This window comes from Leuresthes tenuis, unplaced genomic scaffold, assembly GCF_036924035.1.
Source record: "Leuresthes tenuis unplaced genomic scaffold, fLeuTen1.0.hap1 SCAF_12, whole genome shotgun sequence".
Lineage (NCBI taxonomy): Eukaryota > Metazoa > Chordata > Actinopteri > Atheriniformes > Atherinopsidae > Leuresthes > Leuresthes tenuis.
In genome coordinates, this window is record NW_027325366.1 from 29,725,816 (window position 1) to 29,749,357 (window position 23,542).

At 42.8% G+C, this 23,542-nt stretch overlaps 2 protein-coding genes across 5 annotated transcripts in view; one reads left to right on the plus strand and one right to left on the minus strand.

Annotated features, from left to right (window-relative positions):
• The window catches only part of gdap2 (ganglioside induced differentiation associated protein 2), a 358,630-nt gene that overhangs the window by 248,723 nt on the left and 86,365 nt on the right, over positions 1-23,542 (minus strand). The window lies entirely within an intron of this gene.
• Positions 1-23,542, plus strand: part of man1a2 (mannosidase, alpha, class 1A, member 2) — an 89,093-nt gene that overhangs the window by 54,463 nt on the left and 11,088 nt on the right. For all 4 annotated transcript variants that reach the window (XM_072397425.1, XM_072397427.1, XM_072397426.1 and 1 more), the window contains exons 7-11: positions 11,700-11,794; positions 15,181-15,304; positions 15,457-15,550; positions 22,471-22,586; positions 22,953-23,172. In XM_072397425.1, coding sequence (XP_072253526.1) covers positions 11,700-11,794; positions 15,181-15,304; positions 15,457-15,550; positions 22,471-22,586; positions 22,953-23,172 — 649 coding nt within the window. The remainder of the gene's footprint in view (positions 1-11,699; positions 11,795-15,180; positions 15,305-15,456; positions 15,551-22,470; positions 22,587-22,952; positions 23,173-23,542) is intronic.

Sequence of the window (23,542 nt, forward strand, 5' to 3'; positions counted from 1 at the left end):
AAACGCACGTAGGAGAAGGGGAATTTAAAGACAGAGTGCCATTAAAATAATCATCAGCCTTTTAGGCGTTTCATTGTGCCTTTAAACCAAAGCAGCTTCAGATAGAGTGAGACTTCACTTGCTGTTGATGATGATGATACTACAGCAGCCTTACAGGCACAGGGTGAAGCTGAGAGTCAGATAACATGACAAACACGCCCTGCACCTTGAGACGGATGGTTGACCTGCAACAAATGGCTGAACTGAATTTGGCTCGGTGTTTGAGAGGCTTTCTGGCTCATTTAGAGCTTTGAAGATTTTCCAGGACTCACCCACACAGGCTACTCCCACCTCCGTCAGCCACCATCTGCAAATTTCACCTTTGGCTTCGCTGCTAATATCTTCGTGGGTCTGCTCAACGAGAAAATGTGGGAAGAGATTCATGTTGGTTGTGTTCACATTTTGAAACCAAGCCAAAATGATGTAGATGAGGCACTTTACATTAGATTTACTTCATGTGGAAAAAAGGCTGAGCAGAAGAGACTTAAGAAGGACGGGGACAGAAAACTAAAAGAGAAAATCGAGGCTAAACGGAGAGCTGGAGATTAACGCTGTGGAGGAGGTGGTGTGGGGCTGAAGCAAGGGAGCAGTGATGGATTGTGTTTACTCCTCTGTCTGTCTCCAGCTTTATTCTCTTAGTCTACCCTTCTTTTGTTTCAGGCTCCTTCTCTAATGCCCTCACCAGTTTCTCCTCTGTTTACACTTCATCCCTTTGCTATTTCTTCTGTTTTGGAAGAGTCTTCTTTCACCTCCCTCCCTTTTTTATCTTGTCCTTTGCTTCCTTTTCCCCCTCATTTGTGATTAGTCTCATGTATTGAAGCTTTTCTCCTTGTTTTCCCTTTGCTTTTCTTTTTGAGGTGGTTATCTCTCTCTACAGTCCGTTTTTTGTCTTGTGCAACTTTGAACTCACTCTTTCTCCTCCTCCTTTTTCCTTCCATTGCATCTGTTCTCTCTTGCTACATATTTTCTCCTCTCTTCATCTCGGAGGTTTATTTTTCCTCAGGTTTCCTGTGTTGAACTCTGCACATTGTAGGTTTTTATGATGGTTGGTTCGTTATGGAGACGTATGAATTCTCTTTTCTTTGTAGATAACTACAAACTATCCGTGGCTTTATAGTCGGGCCTTTCTGAAAAACTGTTAAACTCAGATAAACAGATATTTTGGATGTAGTTGCAGGGTTATGATTGGAGGAATTGTTGATGCTTTGTGAGTCTTTGCGCCTGACTTTGCTGCATTACGAGACCACAGCTTAAGATTAACTCAGTCCTCCAGTGTGTGCAGTTACTGATGAAACTGCAAACTCATCTACCTCATTAGCACTCTGCCTTTGTGGGTGTTTTTAACCTTTGTTTTTAACATGTAGACATATTATAGCTTTACTGGCTTTAGTATGCCAGCGTTTGCTTTATATGCAACGTACAAGATACTAACATATACGTATACTGGTGCAGTTGCACGTCTTTTTGTCATTTGTCGCCCTGTGTTCCTGTGGGCAGCGCCTCTGATGTTGCACCCATTTCAGTTAATGGAAAATAAATGTGAAACAACACCGACCTTCAGCTTCTTACTGCTTCTTAAGCGCTGTCTTTTTGATGGGTTCTGAAAATGAGGAGTTTATTCTTCTGATCGAAACCAGGCTACCCTCAGCTCAGCCGCTCTTCCATTGGTAGTTCATGGCTTGTTCTCAGGAAAAGATGCTGGGAAAGTTTTTAGCAACAGTTCGGGATGCACATGACAGCTGGAGGTGAACCTCAAAGTGACAGCAACACCCACGCTGAGTTTACAGTCGCTTTGAAAGGAGTAAACCCACCAGCTTCTGCTGTTAGGGACACATCCTGTGACGTTCTGTTTATAGTTTGATCAGCTGCGCTGTGGGTAGAGAGTATTGAATAATGGAAGAGCTGTTGAAACTAAGCAGATATATTTTGCTATTTATCAGACTGTTTATTGGAATTTTTTCCACCTATGAGCACAAGTCTCCAAGAGGATTGATATACTGTCCTTAGTGGAGAAAAGGTAGCATGTCTTAAAGTGTAAGGCTGGGAGGATATCCTTTAGATTCATTCACCACACATCGCCCCTCTCAGTTGGACCGTATTTCATCTGTTGTGGCTCCTGAGTGTAGTCTCGTCACAGGGTTATCTCTGCTCACACAAAGCCCACATTTCATATATTTTCTAACCTTTACAGTGTAATCTGTCTCTCATGGATCCTCCAGTTTATGGATGTGCAATACTGAACTCCTGGAGAGCACCTTTATGTTTGGACTCTCATTAACAGGCACATTCCCAAACAATTATTCTCTAAAATAGATGTGTTTAATCGCTCTATTGACTGTGGCTGGATTAAGTTCTTACCTGAGAACAAGATTGATATTTAAACAAATATTTTATAGCAGAAGAGAAGCAGCATTGTTAAAAAGCCGTGCTAGACTGTAAGCTTATAGGGAGGCATTCACACTGTACATGCAGCAGTAACACATACAGCATCAACATCTGAAGCTTCCTCTTTACTGTTCTGTTGGCTGGAGAAAGCGGGTAGTTGCAAACACTTCCAATTATTTAAAAAATCCAAAGCCAGCAAGGAAGAGAGAGGTGAAGAGAAATGGGGACATGAGGTAGATGTGATGGAAAATATGGGGCAAGGAAATAGCTGCAGATGCTGAGCCGGAGATCAAGAACTGAGAAGAAAAAAGAAGTGTGGCAAGGATGATCTGAGCGAGAAACAGCAGTGAGAGGCGACAAGGTCAGGGAGAGCAACCCAAGCCCTGTAATGTAGGATAATGAGAGGAAAGAACTGAAACTCTGCAGGCGTAAACACCACAGCACGGCCACCCTGTGGATGAACAGATGGAGGGAGAGAGGAAGGAAGGCGCTGAAGAGAGAGAAGGGGGACAGTGAGTGAACATCAGATGAAACCTGGAGAAAGAAATAATGATGGCGAGGGCAGGAAAACCAGAGAAAGACAGAGGGTGTTTGATGAAAGTAGTGCGGAACAGGGAGAGACGTCAAAGGCCTCAAAGTTAGAAAAGGAGAGGTCTTGGGGAAAAGTTAGCTTTGGGGATGCAGTGTAACACGAAGGAAAAAGGAAGGGTTGGTTTAGAGGGTGATCACGGATAGAGAAGAAACGTTGGTGTGAAAGCAGGACTGGATGGCAAGAAGGCGGATGATACAGCGAAGGGTGGAGCTGGAAAAGAAGTGGTGGAAAGTAAAGACATAAATGGTAACAAATGTTTCCTGCACTTCATTGTCCCTGCTGCCATCTTTTGAAACCTCTCTCTTCAGTCTGCACTGTTCACGCTCCTCCAGATGCTGCGTCTTCTCGCCACTTCTTGTCGAACGCCTCAAACTCGCCGGCTTCTCGCTTCACCTACGACAGGACGGCACCACGTCTGACACTTTGTCGCACACCAAACGTGTCAAACAAATTCAGGGCTTCCTTCTCCCTCTCACTGACTGCCATCACACACAAACACCTGCCCAGCAGGCAGGCAGAAACATGTGGTGGGAGTACGATGGCTCAGCAGCCCGAATAGATGGAGAATAAATGCTTTTTGAAGCTTTTCCTCTCTGGTTTGTGAGTGAAGTCAAAATAAAAACAAACCAGACCTGCTGCTCATTTATACCGATTTAAGTTCATTATTGAACTGTGTAATTGTACTTTACTGAAGATGCCACTTTCTGTGATCTCGCACCGTACCGTTTTTATACCAAAATTAGCACTTTGATGCTTTTATGGTAAATGAGGGAGCAACAGCTGTTGCAAGCTGACTAATTCCTTACCTTTTCACAGTTGTAGGTTAACTACGCACATGATCACATCCAGGAAGTAGGACAGGAAGGCCTGGGTGAGCTGTATATCACAGAAGATGTCTTCAGTTTGTGGGATGGATGATGAGCTGCCAGGAATGTTTTTAGCAGTTCCAAACATGTTGCTAATCGTGAACAGTTGTGACTCGGTTTATATGGAACTACATGTGCAGGTTTAACACACACTTTACTGAACTTTGTGGTTATTCCACGATGGTCTTTAGAGAAAAAGTCTCGGTTAGAAGGGTCGTGTGACTTGCTGTGAACATGGAATATGGACGGATTAGGGTTGGGTATTGACTGGGTTTCATTTGCCTAAACGTTGAAAACGGAACTGGTTGCCAGAGGGTCAAAGGTCAGATTGAACTCTCATCAGCTCTGCATTTACTTACCATGTTGTTACTCATGTTCTAGCCTGCTTTGCTCCTTTTTCTGCGGCTGTCTGATACCTTTAATATTAGGCCTGTGTAAGACATTTTATGCTGGTAATGTTTCAGTCAAAAGTGACTTCTGCCTGACGAAAGCTGAACTCTGGAGTCGCACAGATGCTGTCTCACGCAGGAATAGCTTGACATTTCGCAGTAGCTGAGGGATTAGGGGGGTTTGTTGCATGCAGAGGTTTCCGAGTCCTGTCTTGTGAAATGCAGCCAAACGTTTGAACTCTTAGCTTTAGGCATCTTGACCTTGTACAAGACGTGTTTCCCTGCTGCGTGCACGCAGAAATAAACAGTTGAAATAAACAGTTTTGTGGCACCAAAATTCACGATGTCGTTCGGTCTGGTTACTACCGTTCACGTTGTTCTGATTCTCTGGGGCTTCGGTACCCAATCCTCTGAGGTGTTTGGTGCTAGAGGTGGAGTGGGACAGCAGACTTTCTGTTGTAGTTACAGCACAAAATGATGGCGTTCACTCTTGGAACAAGTATGAGTAACTATGTCACTGTTAAGCTTGCTGCTGCTGTAACGGCTTCCACCGTTTGCACAGGGATTTTCTGCATTCTGCAGCAAATTCTTTCCACTCCAGACTGTGAAGAACATTTGTTTATGGGCCTTAATTACCTTAATTACCAGTGTGTCTGTCTGTGGACATCCTACCAGTCATAAAATCATAAAAACTGCTCAGTAATGTGGAAGAAATGTTAGAATTCAGGTCATAAGAAATAACTACACACACACACACACACACACACACACACACACACGCGCTGCACACACTTGTTATGTAATAGTACAACAGATGATATAAAGCAAACATTAAAAGCTCCAAATATACAGACCGAACAGTGGCGGAACACTCAGGTTGAACATTAAGAACCAGGCGTATCTTATGTGCTCATTATGTGTTTAAATGCCTGATTCCAAGCAGAGGGAGCAGCATATGTAATGTGTGTTTTAGAGATGAAAACCAGGCGGTTTTATTACATAGATGCACACTAGTTCTACATACCCTTGGCTGATAATAAAAGCCTCAAATTAAGCAAAGCAAAGCTCAACGTTTTGACATCCTTCCTGTTCAGAGAGCAGCACATATTGAGGCCACCCCGCTTGTTTTTTAGTCGCAGCTGTCTTGTCTCCTCTGGGAATCATTTTCTCTGTTGCGGAATATTGCTGTGATGACATGCTCGGTAACTGCTGCTGCCGCGGTGCCAGCAGGCAGGCATGAACGCGAGGAACAAGGACACCATGAAGCCAAGATGGTGTAACAAACAGGAGAGAAAGCCTGCTCTGCTTCAGCTTTTTGCATTCGACTGGACCAACATGAAGGTGGTCGTGAAAGCAGAGAGGAAAAGAGAGAGTGCAGTGATACAAGTGAGATTAAGTCAGAGAAATATGTGCAAAAATGGAAGAGAACATGACAAAAAGAGTGAGATGGAAGCAGAACAATGGACCATGCTGTGGAAACGAGGAGGAGACATGATGATAGATCATCAAAGATAAGCACAACTTACTTTTCTTTTCCCACAGATGAGACTTATTTAGCTGTCATGTCTGTCCTGCATTTTTAATGAGAAAAACATGTTCTAGTTCTGCAAAGATGTGGTACAGTTAAAGAGAGAATGATGTGGGGACCAAACGCCAAATAACAGCGTAAGCACAGCGCGTCTGCAGCAGAACAACGAGCCATTCTCATGGCAGAATAACTCATTAGTCATGCCTTCTTCTTTTCAAGGCATTAGTGCACCATTTCTGTTAATACTCAATTTAAAATATCTGTCAGATTTGTCAGCACTCGGTTTCACGCATCGTGACGGCAACAAATGAAGTGCTCGGCGAGCTAATTTGATGATGGCCTTTGAATTTCTACTCACGGCAGCTCATCTTTGTCCCCCTCCTTGATGCTGAGCCAGTGAACGCTGAACAATATTAGCAAATGGATCAGCTGACGGTGGAGTGGCATGACAAAGTATGGAAATGACACAGAGTAAACACACACACACACACACACAGAGCGGGGGACTTAATCTTGTCTCTCCTGCTGGCCCTCAGGGCCCTTCCTACCAAGCAGGCGCATTCAGCACATTTCACAGTCTACCCTCTAATCCTTTTAGGAGGCTCCATTACATGTCAACAGTGGCCCACTGCATGCACCAGAGACCGGGAGTCAGCTCGAGTACAGCGTGCTTGTGTGCAGCACTTTGTTAGGATGGGCAGATTATATTGCATGGTGAAAAATGTTTCTTATTAAGTCATTAAAGGGGAACTCCGGTATTTTTAAACCTGGACCTTATTTCTGGCATGAAATGCGTTCATCTACTCACCGAGAACAGTTTGGTGAAAGTCGGCGTCCTTCGGAAGATATTTAGATAACTGGAGATCCATATAACGGAGTGAACGGGGCTGAGATGATGCAGCCTCTAAATAAGGCATTATCTGTCTTTATTTCACCAATACTTTAAGAAGAATGAATGAACGAACGAACGTGTGCTATAGCTCTGTTAGCTCATAGCTGCTGTTATGTGGCTACTTGCAGCTACATGGCTACTTGACGCTATTTACGTCATCTGTCAGAGGTTTGGATGGATCTCTTTGTGTTGCTTGTCTAAATATATATTTTAAGGTTGACTGATGCCTGCTTCATTCTACCCCGGTGGCCTCTGCTTTATCAGAGGTGTTTTGGTGTGTTCTTTGGACTGGGAAGATGTGCATGTGGTTTAGGGCCTTGTTCCTGTGCCACTTTGTGTTTGCTTACATCTGGACTTGCCCGTGTCCGCGCCTGGTCTGCTTTGCTTCCAAATGATTTCCTCATGTGGGTAACTGGTTCATTAGCGGAGTCTGAGATGTGTTTGAAGAATTTGTAGCTCAACTTGATTCAGTTTTATCCAAACTTTTAGTGCTTTCACATGTATGATTTTAACTGTGTCCAATCTTCCATCTAAGCACTGCATCTTTGACCTTCTGCAGTGCATCAACAAAATGAATTTACTGGTAAGTGTGTGACGAGCTGAAATTGGCAGATTTTAACCTGCAAGCCCACAAAAATGGACTGAATTTATTGCCGGGCCTCACTTATTTTTCCCAGCTGTGCATCTCAAATCTATACGTGTTCGGTGAGCGAGTACATCCTTCAGTGATCGATTTTAAAGAGCGCTGTAATGCATTTAAAAAGGTAAGACACTCAAGCTGTCAGCCCTGGAGGGAGAATGAGAGAAGCAATGTAGGAAATAACAGACAACGATCTGTCCGGGCTTGTCCTCCCCAAAGGTTTCTTTTTTATCTCGGAGCGCTCAACAACCTGATCTCGTCTTCCTGCCACAGTAAATATGATGTCAACAGGACAGATGCACCTAGATCTGCTGCAGTGATCGGGAGACGAGTCAAAGGGGAGAAGGATGCAAACTGCTGTGATGACAGTGCAGCTGCGATACGTTTCAGAGGTTAACGGGACAGGCTCTCCCAGAACTGATGCCAAATCTCTCCCCTCCAGCCATTTTTGAATATTTTTGTGAAGTAATCTTTTTGTTCTCCCCATGTTTTCTTTATTATGTTCACCAAAGTTTTTACTGCTCATCTGTCTGTGGTTTGATGTCTCATTTTGAGAAATATAAATCAGCAGAATCCTCATTAACACTTAAAAAGTAACAAAAGTTTAACAAGCCACACAAACAAAAAGAAGAAATGTGCAGACGCTAATTAAGCAGGATGTCTGTATCCATGTTTTTATGGGTTTACCTTCCCGTGTCTCTGTCTGTTACTCCCTGAGGGGAACGTTTTTTCGCCCGTGGAGGAAGACGACCATCGTAAACTATGGAGTTTTATCTGTGAAGGCGGCCGGCGGTCTCTTCTGATGGGTCGTTTGGATCCTGCTTTGCTTGATGGCACCGGCAGCAGCGCTGCCAATAAAAGCTTCGGGGCGTCTGTGCAGCCAGCAGGGAGGTCGCAGATAGACGGAGGGGTTTATGATGCTGATGAACACGAGTTTACGTCCAGGTGGCCATAACAAGTCTTTGCTCTGCTAACACGGTGAATCGAAGCGTGTTAATAACGCCGCTGTTTTTCAGATGCATGTGCGTTTTAAATGCTGTTTGTTTTATTTTCTGGCCCAGCAGCAGAACAGGCGCTTCATCTGTCTAGTTTGAGTTATTCTGCTTGGTGATGACCTTAAACGTGTCATAATGTGCAGGAGAGAGAGCTTTGGGGAGCCCCATCTAACTCTGCTATGATCCATCTGTTTGTTTAGATATAAAAAAAAGGTTTAAATGTGACATCTGATGCAGCATAACAGAGAATTTCTCACTCTTTGCACGTTTTACAGCCACAGGTCTGTTGGTGCCACCTCAACTATCTGGGGAAGGGATCTCAGGGGTGCAGAACTCAGACTGTGACATTTTTGGAGACACTGCGACAATATTTCACAATTAGGTCCATCGGGGGAACTTGGCTGTGTTCCCCTTCAGCAGCCGCTCGGATGAGAGGTGGAACTTATTCAAGCAATGTTCATAGAATCTATTACTTTTAATCAAGTTGTAAAAGAGGATGTGGCATTCAGTTCATTGATGGATTATATTTAACTGTTTTAATTTGAGTTTTTTTCAGTTTGAGCAAATCTGACCCTCGGCAGCAACCTAATGTGTGCATCAGCCAAAAACCTGAACCCATCATTTATTCCGTCTGAGCTCCATCACTGACAGTATACTGATGAATGCTGATGTTTTGTTGATTAAATGCCCACAGAAATGCCAAACTGCTGTCTTCATTTATTTTGGTCAAAGCACCGCTTCACTCTGCGGAAGTTTCCTTTAAATTAAAAGAGACGTTTAGTGTTATCCTTGGATTGTGGATTTATAACCAGCTGATTTATCAGTCACGCACTCAAGCTGAAAACTAGTAAGGGGCTGCAGCACCAGTGCAACTGTTTGGAAAAGTTGGTCTGGAGCCTTAGTGTGGAGGAGAAATGTCAATGCTTCTTATTTACGACCATTTAGCCAAACAAATGAGCAGCTCTACCTTTTTGCACGATCAAAAGCTTGGATCAAGGTTGCTGTTTCCCATAAAGAAGGCCCATATGCTCTTCTTCTGAGCAGGGATGGGGCAAGTCGGCCATCTTTGGACTCAACCCTCATTGAGTTGATCTTAACATCTGAAGGAGAAACGATGACTCCGCAGGGTGTTTAATCTACGGCTGTTTTTGAGCTTTAACAAACCTTTTGCTTTAGTTTGTGGTATTTTGGTTCGGTGTGAGGATGAATTAATTTTTTCACCTACCCTCAGAAATCATACGAGTGTGTGATCTCCCACAGACTCCTTCAGCCTTCTGAGTAAGTTTCCTGCTTTCTCCTTAATGCAGATCATATCCTGCTCATATGCAGGCTTATCTCTGCATCTGTTTGGCACTATTGTTCTTTCCCCCGCCCCAAATTGTGCTGTTTCTGCATTTGTTTCAAGTTTAACTCCACAGTTTGACCTCCAAGTCCTCTGTTCAATGTCCCACTGGCTGCTTAAGTATTCTGCAAACACCGGCATGTGTTATTGCTCCCTCCTACATTTTGAGACAGCAGGAATTTTCCATAGATCTGCTGTCTCTATAAAACTGCTCAGCCCTGACACATCGTGTTGATGCATCAGCCTCCGTCTGCACAGTGTGGAAGTGCTTTTCTCTGTGGAGCTCCTCTGCCTGACTGCTGTCTGTTTTATTATAACCAGCTATGTTTTTTCTCCTCACAACTGTGCTCTAATACATGTTGGAGTTTGAGCAGTTCTCTTACTGAAATGCTGCTATTTTTGCCGGTTGCGTCACTTGTTTTCGTTGGATTGTGGTTCGATCATGCTGTTTTTCCTCATTCTGTTTTATTCTATCACTTAATCTCCACATGTAAATGTCCAGAACCTCCTTTGTCTGTTCACTCCATAGTCATCCTGTGCTGCTTTTTCAGGGTCACTTTGTTTCTGCTTTGCCTGTGAGGTTGGAAGACATTACATTTGGGACCAAAATCCATTATAACTCTTGCTATTTTGTTTTAATGTGTTCAAGGGCTGAGTCTGATTGGACTGATTGGTAAATACAGTATAAGACATCATGGAGGGCCACTGGACACCAACAACTGTTTTCAATACAGAAAAAGGTGGACGTTTGTTTTCGCCGGCCTGTTAATATCAAGCTCTGATGGCTCTAATTGGTCTAGTTTTCTTGGGTTACAGACCAGGATGTGGTAAATAAAACTGTAACACCACTTCTTTCTCCCTGTGTGTTGTAATGGTAGCTTTTTCTGTTCTTTGTTTAGTCTGTCCGTGTGGATGAGGATGTCATTGTCCCTCCTGTTAGATTCTTTCTTCCCTCTGAGCTCACCAGCATTATCTGAAGACAGTAGAAAGAGGCAGCATGATGAGAGTCAACACTGGTCCAGCTTTCCTGAAATGGAGACCTCCACAAGCTGCGAAAGGGCTCCAAGTCATGTTTCAGTTGGAGCTCGAGTATGACATCTAATTTCGTGGCCTGTATGGGGTCGGAGAATTGTTCATGTTTTTCAGACGCAGTATTTTCTCGATGAGAAACCACAGCGTGGACAGAATGAGCTGTCTCAAATCACTTAGTGGTAATATCGACTGTTCTGTGGCCATGAAATACTGGCTGTTGATAAATGAAAGAGAATCCATTTGTCTCCTGTGGTAAAACGAACACCGTGAAGACTCATTGTCAAATCTGTCCCTCTCTTTATCGTATGGCAGCCCGAGTCTGTTTCAGACAGTCTGTAAACCTTGTAAAGACCAAAGTTTATTGTATCGTCAGCTGACAAGATTCACATCCATATTTTTAGCTTTGAGCTTGTGTTTGTATCCATTTAGTTCAGACCTCAGGTTGCTTTTATCTCTTTGATTGGCGTGCTGAGAGAAGAACAAAGGCTGCAGCAGATTTTTCCGAGCCTTCATCTGTCAGACGAGTGGAAGAGGTCATGTAATCTCAAAATGAACACATGTCCATTTCTCTGCATTAGTCTTTTTGAATTAGACGCCAGTCGTGATAATAGAAATCCAACTCTTGCTGTGCTCAGTCGATGTCGTCTGACCTCCAGCATTTCTGTATTTCTCATTTCGCTGCCGTACAGTTCAAAGGGTGGTTTTACATATATTAGGGTGCAAGTTTCCTCGATAAATCTCCTCAGCTGGCACTTTGTGGCCATCGTTTAGCTGTCGTCTGTGTCCTGAAGTCTCACTCTGTTCCATTTGCTTTCGTCCTTCATTTTTTTGGTTGCCGGCGGGCGTTTTTATGCTTGTACTTGTCTGGGTTTTGAGGTAAATATTAAGCAGAGAAAGTTGATGGACTGCAGAATATTCCAAGTTAACATGGTAGAAAATAAATCAGTCCTGAAGTTAACCATCCATCACTCTTCCTCCCGCTTCTCTCTCTCTGTCCAGGTGTTCAAAATGAAAGCAGTGCAGCTGGCTGAGAAGCTCCTTCCTGCCTTTAACACCCCCACTGGGATCCCCTGGGCCATGGTCAACCTTAAGAGGTTAGTGTCACCACCACAGAGAGCTGTCACCTCCTGAGTACCCTGAAAGGAAATAAAGTCAGCTCTGACTGACTGTTGTAACCTGAAATTGATTAACCATCTTTGCAGAGTCAGCCTCGATTTCAGGACATTCACATTTAAATTGGAGAAAGCATTTAGAACTTAAAGCTCTTTGATATGTAGACACTTTCTTTGTTGAGGACTATCAAGGGTAAATGTTAAGAAAACACGTTTCATTGGGACAATTTGCACTGGTTTAAACTGTCATTGATTTTACTCTGACTTGTTTTCACCTTAGGTCCTCACAGCTTGTTCCTAAAGGTGTGTTTACACTTGAGAGGTGCAGTTTGATTGAAATAAACTGATTGCTCCATGAGTTTGGATCATTTGAGCAGGTGGAGACTGTCATTTGAACTGTGGTCCATGACAGATTCAAACAAACTCCAAACTGAGGTTTAACTTGAATGTGAACGCAGCACGAGCCAAAGATATCAAACGTGCTGTATGTTAGTGTTTTCCATCTACATATTCCATCACCTGCACCACACGATGTCATCAAAAGATTCAGCGAATCTGGAGACATCTCTGTGTGCGAGTGACACGGCAGAACATCAGTATTTGGATGTCTGCAATCTTCACATACTGCATCTATTACAACAGCTCGGCTTCAAAGTAGAACAGAGAAAATAGGGCAAAGAAGACCAAAGAAGAACTATTGAGCAGCTAGAGTCCTTTATCACATGATAACGGGGCAGCATTCCTCTCCCAAAGGTCCAACAGCTGTTCTTCTCAGTTCCAGATGTTTACAGACTGTTAAAAGAAGAGGGGATGCGACACCGTGGGAAACATGGTCCTATTGCAACGTTTTCTGCCATCAAATTCAAGAAGAACTGATATTTCTCAACATACCTGTCATTATTTGACTTGCTTCTTCATCTATATGAAATGCTTTTGTGAACAGCAGCTAAACATCTGCCTGAAACCTAACTACATGTATGAACCTTACACTAATGGCTAATGTTTGTCACCAGGATTTGTTTGGTCAGAGCAGTCGCAGAGCAGCCTTTCAGAGCCAACGTTTCCCAAGGAAGCACCTTATGACCACTCCACACTGAGAGTTCCTGACATCAAGCGTCATGTTATCGGTTTTGGCAACTTTGCAGTTCACATATCCTAAGATACTAAATAAAATGAATATTGTTCTTATATCTGTTAAGATGCCAGTATAATCACACAACTGCATGTCGATAGTGGTCAAAACTACCCAGAAACCCACATATATTCTTGTCAAAATCAAAGTTTTACAATATTACACTGAAATATTGACAATGAAAATGAAGCTAAAGGCTTGAAAGCTGTAACATTTGACTCCTGAATAATGTCAGAGGTTTTCAAAGCACCAGCACATGCACAGCCCTCCCACACGGGGCTTTTTCTCACTTCTGTTGCCTGATTAGGCCTCTTCACAGAGCTGTGTGGGTGTGGACAAAGTAGATCCTTCATCGTTTTTTTGTCCCCAAAGCAACTGCACTCGCCTTTCAACCTGCAAGAGAGAAAGTTTCGGTCAGCTTTCATTGAGCTGAATTCATCCTGTTACATTACAGCTTGTAGAATCGCACGTAACTCCTGTTAAAACCGAGTCGGTCTCCGTCTGCGTACCTGTGTGTGCCTCTTCTCCGTGTTAGAAATTCAGTTACTTATTCATAGCGTCAAACAATGACAGTGAAATACTTTTTTTTTTTTTTTTTTTTAAATCTACTCGGCGGTTTGTTGCTAAGCACCCAGCCTCTGTGCGAGGAACAGCATTCCTGTTGAGAATTTAAGTAATACGAGACAGGGGCACATTTTTCTCAAGGTAATTCCTAATTTGTCAGAGAAGCGCCACCTTCTGTTTCGCCTTAATCTCCCACCAGACATACAGGAAACGCATTCATACATACATAAAGGCCCTGTGGAACAAAACGGGAATTATAACTAAACAGAAGACACACACAAGCGAGTCATCTGTTTTTGCAGCTTTACTAGACAGAAAAGACTATCCAGCTCAAACACAGATAATACGGAGCCTTTAAATCAGGGATGTCCAACTCTGGACCTCGAGGGCCGTTGTCCTGCAGGTTTTAGATATTTCTCTGCTCCAGCACACCTGATTCAGATCGATGCCTCGTTAGATGGTGTGTGCAGAATGAATCTTTCGAGGAGATCCATTTAATCTGAATCAGGTGCGTTGAAGCAGGGAAACATCTTAAACCTGCAGGACAGCGGCCCTCCAGGACCGGAGTTTGACATCCCTGCTTTAAATGTTAAATATACAAAGATGAAGCATTTCCATTTTGGTTATTGAGCAAACAAAATCTTTCCTGTTTGGATGAATTCACTCATTCCCTTTTAAGGCTGGAGATTTATTTTTGTGTCCTTATTATTTGGAAATTTGTCAGAAAATGAAGCCTAAGATGTTCGAGTTGGTCGAATTTCCTGAGATCTTAACTTATTTGACGTGCTTTGATGAAAATGCTAAAAAGAGACGGTACAACAGCACCTATTTCCACCATGAACTTAGACCTCTTTATATTTAGGGCATGAAGGGCTCCACTTCACCTCCTCCTTGGACTCTCCGTCCCTTTTAGTAACCGTTGAATAGCGTTCTTACTGTATGAGAGAGCCCACAGTAGATGGTCATAGAGCTAATACCACCAAAGCAATCAGAGCTCAGACTACCACACACCAAACTGAGAGAAATTTTACTGATGTTACACGTTTATTTTTGCAAATACAGGTCCTGGTGTGGTGCTGCATTCAAAGACATGTCGCCTGTCAGAATTTACCACTTTCAAAACAGGCAAATATGTGGTTGATTTCTGTGTAAATGTATAAAACAAACAAATGACAAGAAAAGGATTATTTGCGGCTTCTTTGAGTGACCTGCTTATGGATGTTTTTTGCTGTTGATAGTAAAGCCAAAAACAAGAGAAGAAGAGCTTCGACTTCCTGCTCCGTCAGTTCAGTGAATGCAGCACGACTTGAATTTGAATTTTTGTGGAGATGAATTTGGAGGACAGGTGGAAGTGTGACGTAGAAATCCACTGCAGTGACTTCAGAAACCCAAATATATGCTCTGAAGTCTACATTAGGGTTATTATCACTTTTCTGATGCTCCAGCTCTCAGAAATGTTCTGAACTGCAGCTCAAAATATCAGAATCGGAGAACTTCTGAAACTATGTTGTGAGGCACTGGTTCAAAGTTAAAACCCTGTCACCCAGGCTGATGTGTTCATAATGAGAAAGCAAGGATCATTACTTCCTGATTGTGCAGAACTTGGTATTTGTTCCTGTGTTCTGTCTCTTGTTGTTCTTCCCATCTTCTCATTCCGCCCTCTCCTCCTCAGCGGCGTTGGTCGTAACTGGGGCTGGGCGTCGGCAGGCAGCAGCATCCTGGCTGAGTTCGGGACTCTCCACATGGAGTTTGTCCACCTCACCTACCTGACAGGAAACCCTGCCTACTACCAAAAGGTAACATTTGCAGACTTCTTTCCTACTTTAATAACGTTGATATGTTTCGGTGTAAAAACCAACTGAATATTACTTATTTAGGAGTTTTCTGTCATGAAAAGATGATTCAGTCTTATTGTCTGTTCAGATAAAAACTGCTGTGTTTATCTCAGGTGATGCACATCCGGAAGCTGCTGGCTAAAATGGACCGACCCAACGGGCTCTACCCCAACTACTTGAACCCCCGCACGGGTCGCTGGGGCCAACGTAAGTGCAGACGGTTGCTTTGACGAGTGGTTCCTACATTTTATTTTACTCGTATTTAATGCTTTGAATGCGTATCAGATGTGTGAGCGTTGAATTTACACTTGCTCAGTGACAGGTGAGACAGACTTTAATTGTGAATTATGCCTGAATTCCTGAATCACTGATAGAAAACCCCCACAGCGGGGAGGGGAGGGGGTGTCAGGGTGTTCCTGTGAGCTGCTTCAAATGAGAAGAGTCGGGGAAAGGATTAAGTCCACACGCAGGAAAGAGGAGAAGTGGAATGGATCTTCTTTAATGAGAACAAATTGAATCAAGCTGAAGAAGATGGAAGCCTAGGAACGCGGTATTCCCACTATATTGATTACATTTGGCGGTTTGCCCGGGGAAATTAACAGCTCAGAATGAAGTAAAGTAAAGTCGGGCAGGTTTCTTACTCTGAAATCTGTCATTTCTGGTTAAAGCCATTTTCAACAGCAACCAAATGCATTTTACACCTGAATGGATGTAGCATTTCCTTTAAAGCACAGGGAAGGACAAACTGTGAGTGCATCTGTGGCCGCACAGTTTAAAAAGCTGCTGTTGTCTTTCTGATTCAGGTCAAATTTGCTCTTATCATTTTCTACTTTTAACTATTGTTCATATGTGCTTTTCACTTCTTTTTCCATCCAAAACAAACACATCTTAAGTCTGCTTCTACTACACATTAAAGTTACATTTATCAGTCAACTAATCAGCTGGAATGAAGCAGCTTTTTGGTGATTTCCTGTATCTCTCTAATTTGAATTTCTTTTAACCCCCGTACGAGCATTAGGTCGTTATTTATTCTTTTTTTGTGTGTGTTGGGACCATTGAAGCCAATAAAGCGATAAACGTAATCCCAACAAAAAGTGTCCAGTAAAACGCTTTGTGAAGAATGACACCCGTGTTTCCACAGACTGCTGTTAGATCCTTCAGAGTTACTGCCTCATCTTCAACATATTCCTTTCCTTTGCAAGTCTGTGTTCTTATGTTAGAAGTTTGAACTTTATAAGGAGTAAAACGCATCAGAATGGACGCTGAAGCTTAAACATAACTTGGTAATGTGATTAATAAAGTTTTACAATGATGATATGAATGCAGTCGCCCTGACGCCTGGATGTGTCCTCACAAATGCTCTTATAAAACTTTCAATTTTGGAGGTTATTGTTCTCAGATTTAGACGTAGAAATGTGGTCTGATTGTGTGGAAACATCTGTCAGAAGATCATCTGCAGATGGATGTCTACAGATTTAAAACTGAGACGAACAATCAGGCAAAAGTGTTTTTTAAACATCTGTCACTCAAAGCCAATTAATCATTGTGTGGAAGTGAAGTTTTTAGAGTTTTTTAGTTTAGAACAGCTGTCACTTCTATTTGGGTCTGCATTTCACAGCCTTTTGGGCTAATTTTCCAGGAGCAACCAGAGGTCCACAAAACATTTCCACGTGTCGGGTCTTTAAATGTTTACCCCGAACACTTCTCTGTCACCTTAATCGTGAAGCTACGACCCAAGACTTGACGAATATTTCTTTATTTTTCACCACTTCAGTTGGTGAGTTCATCAGAGACTCCAGCTGACGTTGTCGGTGCTGAACTGCTCCTCTTTGTGGGCTTGCTCGGCTTTTAATGTCCATCAGATATCACTCTTCTGCTCTTCGGTTCAGTGAGAGAAAATGAAAAGATGAAATCTATTTAGATTGAATATATAGGGTGTATATTTCTGTGTGGAGCTGCTTTCCATAGTGAGTGTGATATATTAAATCTTCCACAACACTCCCACGTAAATGGGAAACAGTCGGTAGATTTTCAGTTGCTATTGAGGTGGAGCCAGATTAAATGTGCTGTGTTTGTTTAACTTTTTCACAAAACAAATGAAGGGCTCTGAGTGAGGATGGGGAGCTTCTTAATGGATGGATGGGTGACTTGGAAAAGCGAGGGATAAATGAATGGACAGAAGATGGAGGGAGAGCAGATTGATTGATGGACATTAACAGATGGAGAGTTGGCTGGCGAGCTGCGTGACGATGCTGATGGATGCTTTGTGTTTGTGTCTGGGAGTGAACTGCATCTGTGCATGTGCACCACATGCACGTCCACTAATGCATGTTGCTTTTTCAACAAAAAGACTTTGATTAGCTGCCATTCCGCTATATTAACTGATTAGAAGGAAACTTTGAGAGACCTTGAATGCTGATAAGTTCTTACGAAATATCAAAACAACGAGGCTAACCTTCGTACAAAGATTTCAAAGTTTCCAGTCATGTATTAAGCATTGAAGTAATCACTCCCAATCAGATGAAGGCTGTACACTGCAGTAGACTGTATGTGGGGGCGTGTAGCTTTGGAAAAGAAAAATCAGGGCTTTTTGATGGAAATGCATCCTGAGGCATGGAGAGAAAATGCTGCCAACACACAGCCAGCAGAAGAAATCACAGTTTCAAGTCCTGGCTTCATCAACAAAATAAGTTGTGTCGTATGAGTAGAAGATGTTTGAGTGAGGTTAGGACATGCTGATCCATCTCTGTATGGCTTTGTTTAATCCGCTGTGGTCTCAGTTGTTCTGAGTGCAGATGTGACAGCGGTGGACCCACATTTTCAGTCAGTGCTAGTTTGTTAGCAATCATTGTTAGCATTTTGATGCTTTATTTTCATTCAAATGAAATGCTTTTCATGTTAATTCATTGTCAGCATCTGCGGTCCTCTGTTTTAGCTGTCACATATTTGAATGCTGCCCACTTTGTGTGTGAGGATTGCATCAAGCACAGTTTCCTACTCTGTGTTTGTGCATTAGGTCACAATAAAATACATTCACACTACACAACATTGGTATAAAAGGTCGCAAACTAAAAACTTGTCCTAGCAAAACAAGTTTTCAGTTGGTTTGAAAAGTGGAAAAAAGGGACATATGGTCCACAGTCAAGGTGCTGTGAGTTTTAAATCACCTGAGATCCAAAGTTAAAGAGTGGTTTGATATCACCGATGTGCACTCAAGGTTAGCTCCTCCGCTAGTTTCTCCAGTCTGAGGACGATCGACGACTTTTATTTCCTAAAAGTAAGAAGTACATAATCTGTCATAATAGTCTTAGTTTTTAATTCTTCCTCAAACACATAAAAGAAACTGCTTTAAATCAGTTGTTTAAAACGACAATCTAAAGGTGTTTGGTCTTATAATAAACTCAGCTTCATTTAGGTTTTTTTAGCTAACCAGTTGTGGTGCTAACTGGTGCATATTCCAGTCCTGTATGGGCTGCTAATGTTGATATGAGGCAGCTTCACTTCACTACCATAGATGGCATCTGAAAACAGTTGATCTGGAAGGGCCAGATGTGCTGTAAAGTCGGCTAAAACAAGGCCAACATTGCATCGTTCGTGTGTTAATCATGTTCTAAAGGTCTTAAAAGTAACGATATTCGGATATTCTCAGGATATTATGATCAACCTTCGAGAAGGGAGAGAATTGCAACTGTGCAATTCTCGTTGTGGTAATGCATGTTTTCTATTTGCATGTTTTGAGCACCTGTCAGCGAGTCAAACAGGCACGACTACATCCATTTAAATTCATGACAGAACCCTTTCTGTAGCTGCAGTCGTTGGTTTAGAGAGAGAAGAGCAGTGGGGAGAGCACACGTCCCTGGGGGGCGCCTGTGCTGATTGTCTGGGTGCCTGATGTGATTCTTTTAGACTGCAGAGAGGCTGTGATAATGTGAGCTTTTATCAACACATTTAACACAAAGCCTCAATGCATTTCAGGACAATTAAACAACCCCCGCTCAGAGGTTCTGTTTACTACTTAGTTGGTTCGAATTTGTTTTAATGATGTAGGGAGACGTGACGGAAAGAGTAGTGTTCAGTAATGTTGGAGGCAGGCATGTGAAAGTGGGCTTGTGGAGATTAGCTGTGCAGACTGTATTTAGACCAGGCTGGTGAGTGACTTACTGAGATCCTTCGGTTACCAGCAGCCTGATTTTCACACACCGCTCTTAATGTAAACACCTTTTTTCTTAAATTTTTTGTTACACATGCTAACATTTGTCTTTTTACCGGATTTTATCGGCTCCTGCTCAGCATGGCACAGATGGTGAGACAGCGCCTGGGCGTACATGCTAATTTTCTCTGAGGATGCTGTAACAGAAACATACGTTTACCGACCGTAACGTCTCGCATGGAGGCTTATTTCGCCATCCAACAGCTTGATGCTCTGTTCACTGTGCACAGCTGGCCTGGTTACTTCTGGTTACACTGTGATGTTACACCTGTTGAGCTTTGGCATACGAAAACCACCTGTGAAAACCGATGTGAAAACGTTCTCACAGCCCGTAAATAGAGATTAAAGTGAAGGAAAGAGACGTTGCATTGGTTGGTGTCTGCTCGCCCTCCTCCCCAAAAGCTGCATCCCAAAGACAGAAAAATAAGAAGAGGCATGTAAATGCAAGCAGGGGGAGCTGGCCTCCAGAACATATTGGTTGTAAATCTTTATTAAAAGGGATTAAATTAGCACGAGTCTAGAGTCTGTCTGTTTGTCTCTGTTTTCCTTTTCCATGATCAAGAAATTAGACTGAGTATGTGGACTGGGAATAAAGACCTCTGAGCTGCTTTCTTTCCTGTAAACCACTTAATCCAGGCTGCTGCTCTGAGTGGATTCATAACACAGAGCAGAAAATGAATAGATGAATGAGTGTAGCTGCTAACGTGGTAAACATATAGATCACAAAATAATTCAGTAAAGACTGAAATATTTCACAGTAACGCAGCCAGAATGAAGCCACACGGACTTGAATACAACCTACTGATTATATTGGTATAAATATATTTAGCCCAAGAACAAAATTATTTACTTATTTTGATGTACATTTTCCTCAAAAATCCCCAAAAACGCGCCAGCCTTGTTGATATTTTAAGTTAGTCTCTTTTGTGTCTGTATATTTTGGGAATATTTTAATTAATTTGATCTTTTTCCACAGATTTTTTTCCAGACATTTAACACTCTTAATATTTGAATTAACACTGGAAACGATTGACACTTTACACATGTGAGAGGTAGCTGGAAATGTCCCTTAGTTTTCCTTAATTTTCTCATTTTTGATCATTCTTAGCTGGGCTTGTTTCAGTTTACAGTAAAATATGGAGGGAAAGTCAAAGATAATTGTGAATAAAACCCAGAACATTTGTTTCTAATATGAAGTCTGGTGCTTCACAGGGAGCAGAAGGCAAAGAAGTGAAGGTAAAATCACATTTTAGTGAGTGATAAAAAATATATGTCAACCATCAGTTAAGCCCGGTCTGATCGTAGTTTCTCACATCCCTCGACCTAAATTTCACCGTTACCTCGTGTGGCAGCAGCCACCGACCCATTTTACACGAAGATGAAGTAAGTCTGATGGAGAATTTGATTCTCCCAAACGTATTATTCCTTAAAAGATGTGAGACGCCTCCTGTTCCGACGTGTAAACCACCTCCGACTTCTGTTTTCCAGCCTCAGTCCCGTTCCACGCTGATTTTAAGAGTCCTTGTCATCCGGGAAGACGCTTATGAGAGCTCGTCTTTGCCACCTCAAAGAAAGCATTCGTTTCCAGCCTCAATAAACAAAAATACTTTGCATTCCACTTTCGCTAGTGGTGATAATTTGCCTTGTCTAAGGTTGACGGAGCCAAAGATGGAAGCAAATTATACCAGAAGTCCTTCAGGTGTCTTTGTTACTGCATCACAGACACCTTTATTAATTAACATTCCCACACATGCTTCTTTAACTGCAAGATATTGGCCACAGCACCCAGGAGGACGCCTGTAATGTAAGAACACGCCCTAATTGAGTTATGAACACCATGAAGATAAGTGACATGCAGTTTTAATGGCAGCAGAACACCAGCGTTATCCACCAGGAAGCCGGAAATCGCTGACATTCAGACTTGCTGCTGCTTACCTGGAGGTATTAAAGTCGTCTTCTGTTAACTGATTAACCGTTTCAAAAGTATTTAACCCGATTATGATCTCTCACGCTGGTGCTTAGCTGCTAGCCCTCACATGCACATTCCACACATGAGCACAAGCAGCCACTCTTCCCTTAGTAATGTCTTTTTCTCCACGACAAAAGATGAATAATTCATTCCAGTCTCTCGCTCCCCGTCTTTAAGTATCCCATCATTTCCCTGCAGGCATGTTAGTCAAATACAGATAAGAATCTCCTCGGTGATGAGGCACAAAGCATCTGATCAAATATCAAATGTGATTACACAGAGCTAAATAGATCACCACACACGGGGGATGAGAAATATTCTTACTTCATCCTTAAAAAAGGTGATGAATCCTTTGAAACACTGGGCGTTGCATCCAATGAAATCCAGAGGACAAAGAAAGACATTTCCTTCCTCTCACTGTCCTCCTTTAGATCAGAATTTGGGATCATTTGCATGTTTTTCAAATAGAAAAACTTGCTGTGTTTCTGATATATCTGAAATCATGGTTGAAGCCATCTTTGCTAATGTTGTAAATAGTACTTTATAGGCTATTGAAACTGCCACCGAAATAAACCAAAGCACCATTAAAGTGCATTCAAATTGCCCTCAGGGGAAGCTATTTTCTTGGTGTGCTTGGACCCTGCCAGACGTTGGCCGAATCCCATCTTCGCTCTGCGAATTAGGACAGCCATGAAAGCTGTGTAAACTCAGAGGACAACTGGGGAAACTGAAATGTGAGCACATCAGGGAGAGGGTAAACAAACGCTGCCAATATAATGTGGATGAAGAGAGAGAAAACATTCCAGGCTTTGATAGATGCTTTCGATGCCAGGCTCTGCTCTGCCAAGGCAAAAAATGAATAATTCACTTTTGTTCTCTCACACGACCAACTTAAGCCGCTCTTCTTCTTTTCTCTCCTTTTTTCTAAACTCCTTCCTGTCTCTGCAGATCACACCTCAGTTGGAGGACTGGGTGACAGTTTCTATGAGTACCTGCTGAAGGCGTGGCTCATGTCTGACAAGACCGACACAGAAGCTCGCAAGACCTACGATGACGCCATCGAGGTACAGTCCAACCTTTACAGCAATCACTCAGAAATCTGCAGCACCTACATGCATTTCAGAGGCTGGATACAAACAGGCAGCCACAGGCGAGTCGCCGCCGTGTCTGTAAATGTCGTCGGTTATCCTCTTCAAAAAGCACTCGAGTGTCTGCTGCCAAGGTTCTGTAGGCAGAGTAAAGATGTTGCTTTGTTTTTTTGAAGGATTAAAGAGTGAATTTGGCTGACATCAGGCTTTAATGGTGTGTGTTTGATGGTCATTAAGAGTGTCAGAATGAGGAGAGCAGTCTCCGCTCTGCTTTTGTTTTGGACCTTTATTCTAAACTTTCACTTTTTTCTCTAATTAGCACTCCCACTTTTTCCCCTTCAGGCCATCGAACGCCACCTCGTTCGCAAATCCAACGGTGGTCTGACGTTCATTGGCGAATGGAAGAATGGCCACCTGGAGAGGAAGATGGGCCACCTGGCCTGCTTCGCCGGTGGCATGTTTGCGTTGGGGGCTGACGGCTCGCCGGACGACAAGGCCGGACACTATTTGCAGCTCGGAGCCGAGATCGCACACACCTGCCACGAATCCTACGACAGGACGGGTGAGGAGGGCGAGAGGCCGTGCATACATGAATACTGTATACGCACCAGCTCTGATACCAGCTCCGATGCTGCACACCTGCACTGAAAAACAAGCAACTCTGCTGCAAATAGTGTCAAAATAATCGATCTTGTTCATTAGGTCAGTCCTCAGGATGCATTTATCGTCTGTTCTGAGACACGTTTATCCTCAGTTTTGCACCAGCAGCATCAGCTCAGTGTTTTCATTCTCATAGATGGATTTAAATCGACATTATCAGACCGAGCCGCCTTCTTTCATCGAGTCGTTCTCCAGCTCTTGTTGGACATCAGTGGTACCGTGAAGCTGGGATGAGTTAGATCTGATGAGTATAAAAACTCAGCGTTGTTTTT